The 14,699-nt window shown below is 41.0% G+C and overlaps 1 protein-coding gene across 4 annotated transcripts in view; it reads left to right on the top strand.

Annotated features, from left to right (window-relative positions):
* KANSL1 (KAT8 regulatory NSL complex subunit 1) overlaps positions 1 to 14,699 on the top strand; it is a 169,247-nt gene that overhangs the window by 17,129 nt on the left and 137,419 nt on the right. For all 4 annotated transcript variants that reach the window (XM_074940509.1, XM_074940507.1, XM_074940511.1 and 1 more), the window contains exon 2: positions 13,192 to 14,584. In XM_074940509.1, coding sequence (XP_074796610.1) covers positions 13,275 to 14,584 — 1,310 coding nt within the window. In that variant the 5' untranslated portion in view covers positions 13,192 to 13,274. The remainder of the gene's footprint in view (positions 1 to 13,191; positions 14,585 to 14,699) is intronic.

Genomic DNA, 14,699 nt, shown 5'->3' on the forward strand with positions numbered 1-14,699 from the left:
TACCCATTTGGGATCTGCAGCGATCTATGTTCTGACATGGGTTTGATCAGCCAAACCAGTTGAAAGTTTGGCGTGTGTGTGTGTGTGTGTGTGGTTGTTTTAATTTTGGATTGGTGAAAATGTGTTTTTCTTCTCTAAATAGTAGCATATAAGTGTATTCACATTTTTGAAGACTATTCTGTTCTTGCATGTCTCTTTATGATAAGAGGGTTAGGGCATTTCTGGTGCTGGGTTACAAAGAATTTGACTACCGTTAGATTTACTTAGGATCTTTTTAAAGGAACATCTTTGTATCTTCCATAACAAATTTTCCCATTCATGTTTCTACAAAAAATTAGGAAATACTTTTTTTTTGTAAATTGGAGCATAGTCTCTCCTGCTAATAAAGTTTGTTTGTTTAAAATTTGGCCTGTATGTTTATATAGGATCCTATATACGCCACCAGTCTGAGTGGCAAACAGAATTGTAATTTTCCATAAAACTGACCATGGTACATGAGGAATTGCTGTGTGTTAGTTTGGATTTTTTTTTTTTGTCTGACCACTTTATTTTGAACAGTTCGGGCCATTTTCTTGCTAGCAGTTACATCATGTCATGTGATGTGTGCTATGATGTGTATTTCTAAAAATAAGACAAGGTAAAAAGCCCATCCTCAGGGAAGTTAAAATGTGTTGTGAAATTGGGAAAGTACTTTAGTCATAACACTCTTTGACTAGTAATAAACTAATTTTTCTTTCTGGAGAATCCAGTTGATGTACTAGTATAAATTAAACACACCCACTTACCCTTTAATTTCTTGAATTCAGATTATGAAGGGAATCTGATTTTTTTTTTTTCTCTTCTGAATAACTACCTTTTTAAAAGTTTAAAAAAAACAAACAACCCACCATTGTTTTCAGAAGGGAATGTATAATGCCAGTTACCCTTTGTGTATATTCTCCCCTTAAGCCCTCCCATACAGTTTGGGAAAGGTATTATGGGTAGTGAGATGCCTTATAGATTTTTTTAACCACAAATTTATTAACTTAAATATAAAATGATGTTGACCTCTTTGACTTAGAATAGTTGCCTGATTTGATAGTGGGACCTCTTAAGGTAAACTACTGGCAAAGCCTAATTTGGGAGAAGGGGCTGGGGGAATTTTTTTCCTTAACTGTACCATCTCAGTGGGATCACTGTAAATCCATAGTAGGCCCTGTCTACGCTGCAAACTAAGTCCATATTGTGGACTTAATTACAACGCAGTTAAAGGTGACCTGGAAAAGGGGGAAGGATGGCAATCTTATGTACTCTCATGCTTCTTTTATTATGTATAAAGAATAACACAGCTCTCTCACCTTTTTGGCATTGTTGTGGTTTCTGCAACACTAAATGCAAGTGAAGTCCACCCTGGAAGATTACGGTGACTGGAGAATATCACAAAAGTTGAGTAAAAGCTGAACAATTTTTTTCTGAAGGAGAAGTGACTTTAATCACCATGTTAAAACTGGTTTTCTTAACACACACAATTCCAACACCCAACGAACACTTTGTTCAAAGCATGTCTCTGGAGTTTCAACACCTTTATTCTTTCAGTTAAGAGAACTGACAAAACATATGCTTTGTGTCCCCAAGTAGTTCACCAGCGAAGCCCGGGAGGATCAGGCTTGATGCTTTAATAAGATAAATAAGGAATAAAAATATATTTAGGCATTTTTCATGCATGCATCCTAAAGGCAGGTGGATAATGGAAGTCACATCAATTTTGCAGGGATTATGCCTTGCACTCTTTTTTTCTCTTTTATTAGAAAGTTTTCAGAAGAGATTTAGAACTAAGTGTTTTCTTATCATGTACTTCAGTGCTGTCTTATTTCCCACACTTTTTTTTTTTTTTTTTTTAAATCAAACCCCGTGTGGCTAAGCGATTGGGACAATCTGTTGCATCATCTGGGCCTTAGATGACAAACTATCGTTAAATTAACTTTTTTTCTGGATATCGGGTAATGGGCCGGCTCAAACAAATAATACGTAAGAGTTTCTGTGTATGGTTCTTTATGTTCAGAGTGTTTGTAGTCTCATTAAAAAGTCTCTCAACACTTGGATGATCAGAATGGCAGGTGATCTGTGAAGTACAATTTCCTTTGTTGTGTTTTATAAATAACATTTCCCCAGTCACAAAGTCTTCAAATGCACTCTGTGTATCTGGAATGCATGTCCAAAAACTTTTATTAGAGTTCTTCTCCTCCCCAAAAAGAAAATCCTCTCCAGACTCCTGTACTATTGTTCGGCTGTATGGTTAAGGATGTAATTTTGAACTGCTTTGTTATACAGAGGCTTCCTGTCTCTTCTCAGTTGGACAAAGAGTTGCCACACATCAGGGTTCTGGTGATGCAGTTGCCTAGTGTCTTATGCCATGAGTATATTCTCTTCAAGGTACATTCAAACTGAGACTTTAGGGTGGGGGACAGTGCAAGTAGCTTAGTGCAAAACTGTTCAGACTCCAAGAAGAGATGGAAAACATAACTTCTTGTAACTTGCTTGTCGGCAAACTATAAGTTAAAGAATGAAAGCGGAAAATAAATCTGATGGTCAAGGAGATCTAATTCTAAAGAGTGGAGCTTGGGCACTGCTCTGTGTGAATCCAGGATGAAAACATCTTTCTTTTTTACATGAACAAGAAAAAGCACAGGCTGGAAAAAGAATAGCTGAAACAAATCTAGAGAGAGGAAAGGGTACTTACTACAGGTCTGTTCAGACCTGTTTGACCATATCTTTGTCAGCTCCTCAGTTTAGACTTGTTGCTGCAGAATTACTTTTCTCTCTCCACCAGCTCTGTGAAGTGTTGAGGGTGGTGAAAAGTGTTTTGTTTAAAATAGCTTTATTGAAATCAGTTTCTTTACTGAAAGCTGATCCAGACTTTAGTCAAGCTAGTAGCATGAAGTCTGTTATGAACGCTATGCTAAGTTATACCAAACTTCATTGAGTTCCCTTCATGATTTTTATGCTCTCTTATTGAGCCCTGCAGTGACATAGTGAAGCTATGAATGGAAAAGTTCCGTTCAACTGTCTTATTTCTCTGCCTTAGAAATGAAAAGTGACAAACCAGTTACCACATGGTAACTCTGGCTTAAGTTCCTTTTATTAGAAGAAAGTGCTCAGCATCCTAGCCCTGGAATTTACTTCGTGGTGGTGTTGGATGCTGTGATGATGACCCCCTGAATTGCTCTCTTTGGTGTGAGATCCTGAGCAGTTCTTAAAGCTGAGACCTATTGTCTGGCAGCAGTTTGCTAAATTAAAGCTTTTGGCTCATGGTCAGGATAATGGGTGTACTGGATTATTGATTCATTATAGAATAAGACACTTAAATGACCAGAGAGAGGTTGTATAGTTCAGTGGATTGAGCATGGGGCTAGGAGCTTGTGTGTTCTAGTCTCTCTGCCACTAATTTTCCATGTGACCTAGGGTAAGTGACTTAAACTGTTTCCTCACTGGTAAAATGATGAAAATATGGAACCCCTTCCCAGGGGTGTCAAGGTTTAGTTAATGTTTGTACAGTGCTTTGAAATGTAAAGTGTTCTATGACAGTGACACGTTTTGGCAAAATATTGAAAGTTAATGTTAACATTTTGATCCTAGCACTTCCTCAAAAGAGCATGAGTTAAAGGAGGTGTTACTTTAGCTGCAGCAATAGCATGTGTACAACAAATCTGAATATATTTTAAAAATTAATAGACTTTTTGTTCTTTGTTTCAGAGTAGCAACCGTGTTAGTCTGTATTCGCAAAAAGAAAAGGAGTACTTGTGGCACCTTAGAGACTAACACCTAGTTACCTTATCTAAGTCCTGAGTTCAAGACTGTATTTCCTTGGCAAGTTGCCCAGGATGTACCTAAAAGTACAGGAAAGCTCTGTGCATTGTGGGTTTGTGGTGGAGTCTTCTATGGTAGGGGGAATGCCAATCTTTCCAGTTTTGTAAATACAAGAAGAGCTGAGTTTTCAGATATTTTGTTTATACTTAAAGCATTTTTTATGAACATTCCGTTTTGCTTACATTTCACATTTTGCTTTTCCATTTGACATTTGAATGCATCTTTGCTCTGAAGAGTGATTCCCTCTTCCCTTTTGTTTAAAAAGGATAATGTTGGGGATTCCATATCAAAGACTTCATATTAAACTAGGTCATTTTGCAAGTAAAAGTTAATTCTTGTACATAACTACCAGACTGCAAACTTCCTCTGGGAAGTGGTAGTCAAGCTTGCTTTTTTCTTTTTGTTTGTCTTTTTGTCTGTAATTAACTTTGTGTAGACCAAATTATGGCATCAGTGACTCCTGTGCAAGCCCTGTTGAGTACAGAGGGGGTTAGACAGATATAACAGATGATGCCATTTGAAGACCGGAGCTGCATAGGTGCCATTAAGAAGAATGTAATCTGTTTTTTAATATCACTATTACTAGTGATGCTTGAGTAGGAAAGAGGCTAGGTTGACTTTCAGATTCAAGAGTTCATTTGCAGGCTTGACTCCTTTTATGTGTAAACTGAGTACACACTGTCTCGAATCATTGAGGCCCCACAATCCAATTATTAGTCACTCTTAATATTAAATTCTTTCATGGAAGGTTATAAAACACTCAATCTCAACAGTCATTAGAAGACACTGATCCTTTAAATGTAGATAAGGGATGTTGTATGCATATTAAGTGTCTTGGTTCATGCATAGATATCTACGTCCTTTAATATCTTGACTGTCATAAATCTTCGGGAGATCTGAGACTTTTAAAACTATATCATTTTATTATAGGCAAACTGCTTGCCATGCTGTGTGTGATGGTACAACTAGTCCATCATCCTGTGTTTTGTCACATTGTTTTCTTAATTAAAGCTTTTTGAGAGTTATACTTGTAGGAAAAATGCTTCTAAATTGGTAATCATCTTCTTTTCCAATTAAAGAATGTTGAAAGATGACAAGATATTCTTTTCTCCTTTTTAGAAAAGAACCCCCCCCCCCCCACAAAAAAAAAGGGGGGGAAGTATATCTAGAGTTCAGGACTGAGGGCTTGTTTTAGGAAAAGTCCTAGCATACAAGTTTTTTTAAAGGCCTACTTCTAGGCCGGGGTGGCCAACTTGAGCCTGAGAAGGAGCCAGAATTTACTAGTGTATGTTTCCAAAGAGCCACAGTAATATGTCAGCAGCACCCCCACTTCCACTCCCAGAGCCTCCCACCCCCCGCCGATCAGCGCCTCCTCCTTCCTCCCCATCAGCTGTTTTGTGGCATGCAGGAGGCTGGGGGGGAAGAAGTGAGGGCATGGCAGGCTCAGGGGAGGGGTGGGAAGGGGTGGAGTGGAGACAAGGCCTGTGGCAGAGCCAGGTATTGAGCAGTGAGCACTCCTCCTTCCCCCCCCCCCCCCCCCCCCATACATTGGAAAGTTGGCACCTGTAGCTCCAGCCCCGGAGTCAGTGCCTAGACAAGGAGCCGCATAGTAACTTCTGAAGAGCCGCATGTGGCTCCACAGCCACAGGTTGGCCACCCCTGTTCTAGACCTTTGAGTTTGAGGCTTAGTTGTATGCTTGCAGTCACTGGTTTGAATAGCTCTTCTATTCACACATTTTAAAAAATATTACAAAATATTGTCTTTAATCACATAGTGCAATCAACCTTATGTGTGCCTATAATCTAACCTATCTTTTTTTTTTTTTTTCCTGGATACATTTGATATCACTTCTCAAAATGGGTTTTTTCCCCCTTCTCAGAATTAATTTCTTCAGTATTAATATTTAAACATTGCCATAAATATGGACTGCTGTAGACAAATAGGACTGGTTCCTGCTCTGAGAAGCCTACAGTTAGCTTGTGCATAACATGGGCCCCCAGGAAGTTGAGAGGTAGAGGGGGGAAGCAAGAGAGGTTTATGTAGCAAATGAATGTGAGGTTATTTGATTATAATGTATGTGTTGTGTTCCTGTGCATGTAAACTTTAGTCTACAGATATTGCTAGGCTTAGGCTTTTGGGCATACTGGGAAATCTTGGCTTTCCAACACTGACTCCCATTCCCAAGTAAAGTAAGTGGGTTTTGAAGGGTAGAGGAAGATTTCCTGGTGAAGAAGTTAGTGAGGAATATGGGAAAAGATGGAGGCACCTTGTGGAAGGAGGCATCAGACTGAGCCTGAAGGCTAGTGAAGTTTGCATGTGGTTGGACAGAAGATGAGGCAAGGCAGGAAGAGGTGCAAGTGAAGACCATGAGTTTAAAATTTTGATACAGGAGCTGCAAATCCATCTGAGGGCTTCTAGTGTGATGATGGATATGGCAGGGAAGAAAGATGACTTTGGCAGCAGAGTGTTGAATACATGGGAGAGGGATTGTAAGGTAAGGGTCAAGTAAACCAAGTAGGAAGAGGTCGCAGTAGTCTGGATACCAGGTTACCAAGGTGTGGATCAGGGTCTTGATGAATTGGAAGGTGCAGATTTTAGAAGTGTATAGAGGAAGGACTTGAGGCTTGTCTACACTTAAAACACACTTTAGTGAAGACACCTACCTATGCCAACAGGAGGGGTTCTGTTGGTATAGATCAGTGATTCTCAAACTTTGGTATTGGTGATCCCTTTCACACAGCAAGTCTGAGTGCAGTCGCCCCCCCCCTAAATTTAAAACACCTTTTTTTTTTTTGAGGGGTTAAATATTTAACACTATATATTATAAATGCTGGAGGTGAAGCATGGTTTGGTAGTGGAGGCTGACAGCTTGCGACCCCCCCCCCCCATGTAATAACCTCGTGACCCCTGAGGGGTAATGACCCCCAGTTTGAGAACTCCTGGCATAGATACTCCTCCATCATCCTAGCACTGTCTGCGTGGGGGGTTAGGTCAGTTTAACTTTATCACTTTGGGTGTGGATTTGTCATATCCCTAAGTGATGTAGTTACACCAATTTTAATGTCCTGGTGTAGACCAGGCCGTAGTGGGATCCTGGATATATGGGAGGGGGGAGAGCAAAGGGAGCAGTCAAAGAGAGGGAGGCGTCAGAGACTTTACCAAGGTTATGAGTCTTGGTAGAAAATACCACTCGTGTCCCCATGATGAAGGGCGGGGAGAGAGGAATTCGTTTCAGCTATGTAGGATTTGAGGCTGGGGTGGATCATATAGGAAGAGTTGTTTGTAAGATAGTTGCAGGATTGGAGAGAGGTGGTGATTCAAGTCATTAGAGAAGATCAGTAACCAAAAAAACCCAGCTTCATTAACAGAGTTAGGGTTGCCCAGTGGTATCTTATGCCCTTCCAGAACATTGAGCTTCGCTGAGCACAAACCTCTGAAAACCAGGAAACAAAGGACATAATTTGAAGGGGGAACAAAAATGGGGTGGGGGAGGTATATGGAAGTTTGGGGAAGCAGAGCTTGAAGTCCCCCTCTATTCCCCACTGCACAGCTGTGGCTCCCTCCTTTGCTCCTCCACTCTCCTGCACTGCTCTAACCTCCTCTTCTTCCCCCCAAGTTCTGCTGCTTTGAGAGAAGAGGTGAGGCTGGAGACCCTTCGCCACTGCTGGTAGCAGCATGGGTAAGGTGGGACATTCTGGGTTCCTTTCCCTTGTTTGGGGAGCAGTGGAGACACGGGGCAAAACTTACAAAAAGAGCCTCTGCAGAATGCAGGCAGAGAGCAAGGTATGTATGCAAGGACAGATTATCTGTCTGAAAATTGCCAAAGGGTAAGGCTCAGATTCACAGAGCTGGAGTGCAACTCAGGTTCAATGACCACAGCATATTGCTTTGAGCCTCCCAATTTCTATGACAACAGATACCCACTGGGGCCTCAACAGTAGTCTTGCTGCATGTGCACATATTGCTCTTTTAGTCCAAGTTGTGCCAACCTGGAGTTACAAACTTTTTCAATATTGCTTCCCCAAAAGGTTAGTGGCTGCAGTGCACTAACTTAGAAAAATGTCAAGGGGGATAGCAGTTTGGGGAGGATTAGAGCCATACATTGGAGCCCAGGTGTATGCAAAACCTCCCCGTGTCTTGTGAACAGCTGACTTTTTAGGGGAACTCAGGAACCCCTACTCGAACTTGGACCACTTACTTATGCCACACCACCATGAGTCACAGCAAACTTCAAGATATTGAGTCACCATGTGAATTTTAGAGCACTTAGTATAGAATCGTAGGACTGGAAGGGACTTTGAAAGGTCATCTAGTCCAGTCCCCTGCACTCATGGCAGGACTAAGTATTATCTAGACCATTCCTGATGGGTGTTTGTCTAACCTGCTCTTAAAAATCTCTAATGATGGAGATTCTACGACCTCCGTAGACAATTTATTCCAGTGCTTAACCGCCCTGACAGGAAGTTTTTCCTAACGTCCAACCTAAACCTCCCTTGCTGCAATTTAAGCCCATTGCTTCTTGTCCTATTCTCAGAAGTTAAGGAGAACAATTTCCCCCCCTCCTCCTTGTAACAATGTTTTACGTACTTGAAAACTTTTATCATGTCCTCCCCATCAGTCTTCTCTTCTCCAAACTAAACAAACCCAGTTTTTTCAATCTTCCCTCGTAGGTCACGTTTTCTAGACCTTTAATCATTTTTGTTGTTCTTCTCTGGACTCTGTCCAATTTGTTCACATTGTTCCTGAAATGTGGCACCCAGAACTGGACACAATACTCCAGTTGAGGCCTAATCAGCACGGAGTAGAGAGGAATAATTACTTTGCATGTTTTGCTTACAACACTCCTGCTAATACATAATAGTCCACTTTCAGTTTAAAAGTGATGCTCAACCTTAACTATAGCAGAGCTGCTGCTATAATGTCCAAGGAGAAAGTGTGGAGGGAATACTTGAGAGCTCGGAGATAATACATACTGCTCTGTGTTGGGAGAAGTAGTTCACTAACTCGGTTGTATCTTAACAATTACTGCTTTGATATATTGCAAAATCTAAGCCATATCTTCTGCTGACAACAAAGTGGATGAAGATTGTTTTTAAAAATGAATTTGTTCCTTAATGGTTCTTTCAGTTGTCTATATAATACTAGTAATGTGACTCACTGGCAGAGAAACCGTGATATCTGCAACCTGGACTACTAAGAATTTTAATTGTACCCTCTGCAGGCCAAAAAATTGGCCTTCTGAAGGAGACAAGAAGATCGCGATGTATAAAGGTCTTGGTTGTGTTTTTGTTTTGTTTGTTTTTTTAAAATTGGCTAATTTGGGCCTTATCTAGTCTTTCCTGGAAGACACTGGAGGGCTTGAGAACTATTAGGATTATGACATTGCAAATACTACAAGAGTATAACTTGAACATTTTGAGGAGAGAGACTTCGAGTCACTGTGTTTTACTTTTTTTTTTTTTTTTTTTTTTTTGGGACAGGAGGAGGGAGTGTGAACATCTGAGAAAGTTAGGGGCAAAGATCTCTGTATGTAAGTGCTTTCACCCCTTTAGTTGAGGACTGAGAGCACCTACCTCTGTTTTATCATCAGCCAGCAAGAACAAGGAAGAAAAGGTTTGATACTCCAGAACTCGGAGGCAGGAGCTCCGCCCCCTCAAGGCACAACCACCCTTTTTTCTCCTTGAAGGTCATCTTTAAGGAGAGAAATGTTGCCTGAAATTTTTGTTTCAGAGAGATCACTAATAACTCCTATTAGCTATTGCTTTTGCTCGTTGGAAATTTTGCAAAAGAATAATTGGATTAAAATAAAACTTTTGCAGATTACCTTTAAGAGAAATTGGAGGCCTCTTAAATCAGTGGAACAAAGAATGGAAAGAGTATTTACTGAACAAGGAGAATTTGGAAACATTTTGTAACTCTTAAAGTTCCATCTCTCTTCTTTCCATTCCTCCTGTAAAGCTGAAGTAAATCTAGGGCTTGTCTAAATAGATATGCATTAGTTTAATTTGTGATTTTTCCCCCCCCCCCCATTGGATTTAGTTAAATATGTGAACACTCATATTTCTGTGTTAACTAGGTTTATTTTGGTTTCAATTAAATTGATTAGGAACAGGTTTAAAATGTACAAAGTCACATTACTCTTAATACAAAGTAAGCATCCATGCAGGCATTTACCCTTATTGAACTTAAACTAGTGCAAGTTTGTGTGTACACAGAGCCTTGGATTCCCAGGTTAGGACCCAGTCGTCTTTCTTTTCTTTTCTTTTTTTTTCCCCCCCATATAAACTAAAAGATCTCTGAAAGATGTTAAGTCTGTATATAGGTTGATACCAAGATCAGGCTTTCAGATGCTACAGTAATGGGCCCAATTAGATTAGTGTACCTTCTTTTTAGGGAAACTGAAAAGCAGAAGTGTGAGTGAATGCTTTTGACAGCAGTGCTTATGAATAAACAGCTGATCTAAATATTCAAGTCTCATCAGTGAAAGCCTTGGTAGGGAATTTAATAGAAAGAAGAAGCCTTCTGTAGTGAAGCTGCTTTTTCTATCCACAGCCCATCCTTACTACAAGTGGAGTGTTTGCTACAACTGGAATTGTAATCTGCACATTGAATGCATTAAAAGCATTTGGCCCTGTATGTAGGGAGTGAAATTATGTTTATTGAAATCTGTTTTTCAGCATGGTTTAGTATGGGTTTAAGAACACAGCTAGGCATTGCCAACACATACTGCATTGCACATTTATAAAAAAAGGTGAAATAGGCTCCGTTCATACTGGGTAAGCAAACTACACAGGAAACAAATACTAAGCCCTGTATACACAAATCCTGAAGGACTTTTTTATTCTAGGTGGATAGAGCAGTGGACTGGAACTCAGGAGGCCTGGGTTCTGGTCCCAGCTCTGCCACTGGTCAGTTGCGTGACCTTGGGCAAGTAGCTTCCCTCAGTGCCTCTGTGAAATGGTGGCGATGGAGGTCAATCCTTTGTAAAGTGCTTTGAGAGGTATTGATGTAAAGCACTATATAAGAGCTAAGTATTCAACGCAAATGGAGTTTAAAGTCCGTTTAATTTAGGCTCTAGAGTTGGGCTTGTCTTAAAGGAGAACCACCCCTTCTCTCCAAATCCTTGACATCAATAGAAATATTTGATTTTTTTTGTTTTCAATATTTGTCTCCATGTTGGTCCCAGGAGACTAGAGAGACAGTGTGGGTGAGGTAATATCTTTTAGCTCAAAAGCTAGTCTCTTCCGCTAATAGAAATTAGTCTAATAAAAAAATACTACCTCACACACCTTGTCTTTCTCTGGTTTTTCTCCGTTTACATGGAAAAGTTATTTTTAAGGGAATAAAACTTCCCAGCAGTTTGTATAATGTAAACACTGCAGCATACTTCTTCTATATAGCAGAACTAGAAAGCAAATCAGAAACAGGCTATTAACAACACTAATTTTAGCTCTAGATGAGTAAATCTAAAAAAGCATAAATGGGGGCAGAGGGAAAGCAAATGCCAAAAAACCTTAATATTAATCTAAAATGAAATCAGTAACAGGTACAGACATGGGGATTTTAAAATACTTTTAACATCATTATTCCTTTTCGTTATGGGTGGCTTCCATTGTAATTATAACATTAATTATTTAATGTAAACTGATGTACAACTGAGGGATTGGTTTATCAGATACAAATATTTTGATTTAGGATTGCTCTGAACTTTTGCTCTTAATGTTAATAAGTATTAAAATACAATAGAAAAGCAGTGACATATTTATCTGCAACATAAAAACAAATGGAAGATAAAGGAAGAGCTATAAAAGATCAACTAAGTTGTTAGAATAGTCTTGCACTTTCAAAAATGTGTAATAGTGCTGACAAATCTTAATGATTAAGTAAATAGCTAGTTGATCTGAAACTTCTGTCAGTCTTAGGAAAAACTGCAGGATCATTAACAGAAGAGTGACTGACATTTTACTTATTTTCTATTGAGTTGAATGTTTCAGTGATAGTGATTTTTATTGCTAAGTGGGGAGATACTCTATCAAGGTGGGTAGAGATGAAACTGTCATACACCAAGAATTTAGGAAAGGGAGAGACCAAGTAAACAACTGGTTTCAGTATGCATCCTGCAGTAGCGGGGGAAAACTTTGGACAGCCTAAACTATTTTTAGTATTTCGTTTAAATCTTTGAGTTTGGAACACAGCTAGTTCCCAAGTGGATGAAACCTGAAAGGATCTAACTTTACAAGGTTTCCAAGAAAGCCACTGGCGTTGTTTTGCTAGATAGGAATGTGTGTGTCTTTTTTTTCTTCTTTTTTCTAACCACTGGGAGTCAGTGTGGGTGGAGACTTATTCCACCCAAAGCCATGTCCACCTATGCTAGCCAACTTAAGCAGCAATTTACCACTGATGCAGCCTCATCAGTAGAAGTCATGGTGGAAGCTGTAGTGTAGACATAGCACAAACAATCTGTTGGGGGTTTGTGATACTGATGTATGGTGAGAGAGGTATATAAGGCAGTTAAGTTGTTTGGGGTGAGAGGAGGATGTTTCAGTACTCTTTGGGTGTGATTTTCTCCATGCAGATCTCTTAGGAATTTAGAAGTAGTATGGTCTTGTGGTTAAGGCACTGGACTGGGACGTGGGAGATGTGGATTCAGTTCTCAGCTCTGCCACAGACTTCCTTTGTGAACTTGGGGGCAAGCTACTTAACCTTTGTGCCTTAGTTAAAGTGTAAAATTGAGATACTAGTCTGTTTACACTGGAAACTCTTTGGGCCCAGATTATCTCTTTTTGTGTGTGTGTGTGTGTGTGTGTGTGTGTGTAAGTAATGCCTAGCGTTATGGGGAATCTCTAGGTGCTAGGATGATGACTTGGAATTTCTGAAGTATACTGACCACTACTGGAATTATTTTTAAAAAGTGCTCAATGTTGGCCTAATTTTGCTCTCACTGAAATCAATAGTTGTATTATTGATTTGAATAGGAACAAAGTTAGGCAAACATGGAGAGCTGCTGAATGCTCAAAGGGAGAGAGATGAAAGTTCTAGAAAACAAAAGCATGGCCTTGTAACTTCTCCTGAAGTCTGGTCTTGTCTCAGTTTTGCAGATGTGGAAACTGAGGCACTGGACGAAAGTGACTTGCCAAAAAGTTCTCATTGCAAACTGGTGTTTCAGAACCAGCACTGGGACGTCGGTTTTTCTGACTGCTAGTTTTGCGTTCAGTCCACTAGTTCATGCTTGCTTCTGTTATATTGCAGTATTACAGACCGTGGGCCTAGGCCTGTGTCTCAGATGACTCATCAGCATTTTGTTTACTATTTATCTGATTCAGTGACTTTGCTTTCTTTTTTAGGCTGTCCTCAGGCGAGGCAGTAAGAGGCAGTGGAGCTGGCCTCGGCACTGGGAGAGGCTGGATTTCCCGTCTCTCTGTGCTGAATGGCTGCGATGGCGCCCGCTCTCACTGACGCAGCAGCTGAAGCTCACCACATCCGGTTCAAACTGGCTCCCCCGTCCTCCACCTTGTCACCTGGCAGTGCCGAGAACAACGGCAACGCCAACAACATTCTTCTCACTGCCAACGGCACCAAAAGGAAAGCCATTGCTGCAGAGGATCCCAGTGTAGATTTCCGTAATAACCCTACCAAGGAGGAGCTGGGCAAGCTGCAGCCACTGGTGGCCTCTTATCTCTGCTCGGATGTAACATCTGTTTCTTCAAAAGACCCTTTGAAGTTGCAAGGAGTCTTCAACAAGCAGACAGTTCTTAAACCTCATTCTCTCTTATCTCAGTCCTTCTTGAAAACAAACGATCTGTTGGGGAGACAACCAGTGTTAGAGTTTTCTTTGGAAAATCTAAAAAACATGAGTACTAGTGGTCAGCCACCTCTTCCACAAGCACCTGTGAATGGCTTGGCCAAGAAATTGGCCAAAAGTACCAACTCAGACCATGAAAACTCCAGTTCACTTAATGGTGGGAAGCGTGTTCCCCTCTCAGCCACCCTCCAGGGTGTTGACTCTAACACTGCAGGGGGTTCTGAATCAGGGGACTTGAAGACGGGTTTGACCAATTGCACTCTTCCACACAGAAGCCTTGATGCTGAGCACACAACTCCATTTAGCAATAATAGCACTGCAAACAAATTGTCCCTTAATTCTGCAGAGCAGCAGCGGGTGATTGAAGGAGGCAGTGGAGAGAATAGATTGTCGTCTGGTGTAGATGCACATTCTGATTTTGGGAGCGGCAAGACAGAGGAGCAGAAGTCTCCTCTGTCGGCTGGTCTCTTCAGTGCCATGGACTCTGATTTGAGGACAAAGGCACTGCTACGGCGGCAGGCAGACATTGAGAACCGTGCTCGCAGGCTGCAGAAACGCCTGCAGGTGGTGCAGGCCAAGCAGGTAGAGAGACACATCCAGCAACAGCTGGGTGGCTTCTTGGAGGAGACTCTGAGCAAACTGCCAAACTTGGACTCTCTAAGGCATCGGAGCCAGCTGATGCTCACCCGCAAGGCAGAAGCGGCCTTGAGGAAAGCTGCAAGTGAAACATGTACGTCAGAAGGACTAAGCAGCTTCCTGAAGAGTGACTCTATTTCAGAGGAACTGGAGAGGTTTACAGCCAGTGGGATGGCCAATTTGAGATCCAGTGAGCAAGCATTTGATTCGGATGTCACTGACAGCAGCTCAGGAGGGGAATCTGACATTGAGGAGGAGGAACTGACCAAAGCAGAACCAGAACAGCATCATGTACCACTGTGAGTAATGCTGAAACTTTGCCTAATTCTATTGGGTCGAGGAGGGGTAAGGCGGAAGGGGATAGAAAGGTGCACCATCTGTATTTTTGAAGGATCATCTTTGATTAAGACCGTT

Source organism: Natator depressus, chromosome 27 (genome assembly GCF_965152275.1).
Source record: "Natator depressus isolate rNatDep1 chromosome 27, rNatDep2.hap1, whole genome shotgun sequence".
NCBI classification, from domain to species: domain Eukaryota; kingdom Metazoa; phylum Chordata; order Testudines; family Cheloniidae; genus Natator; species Natator depressus.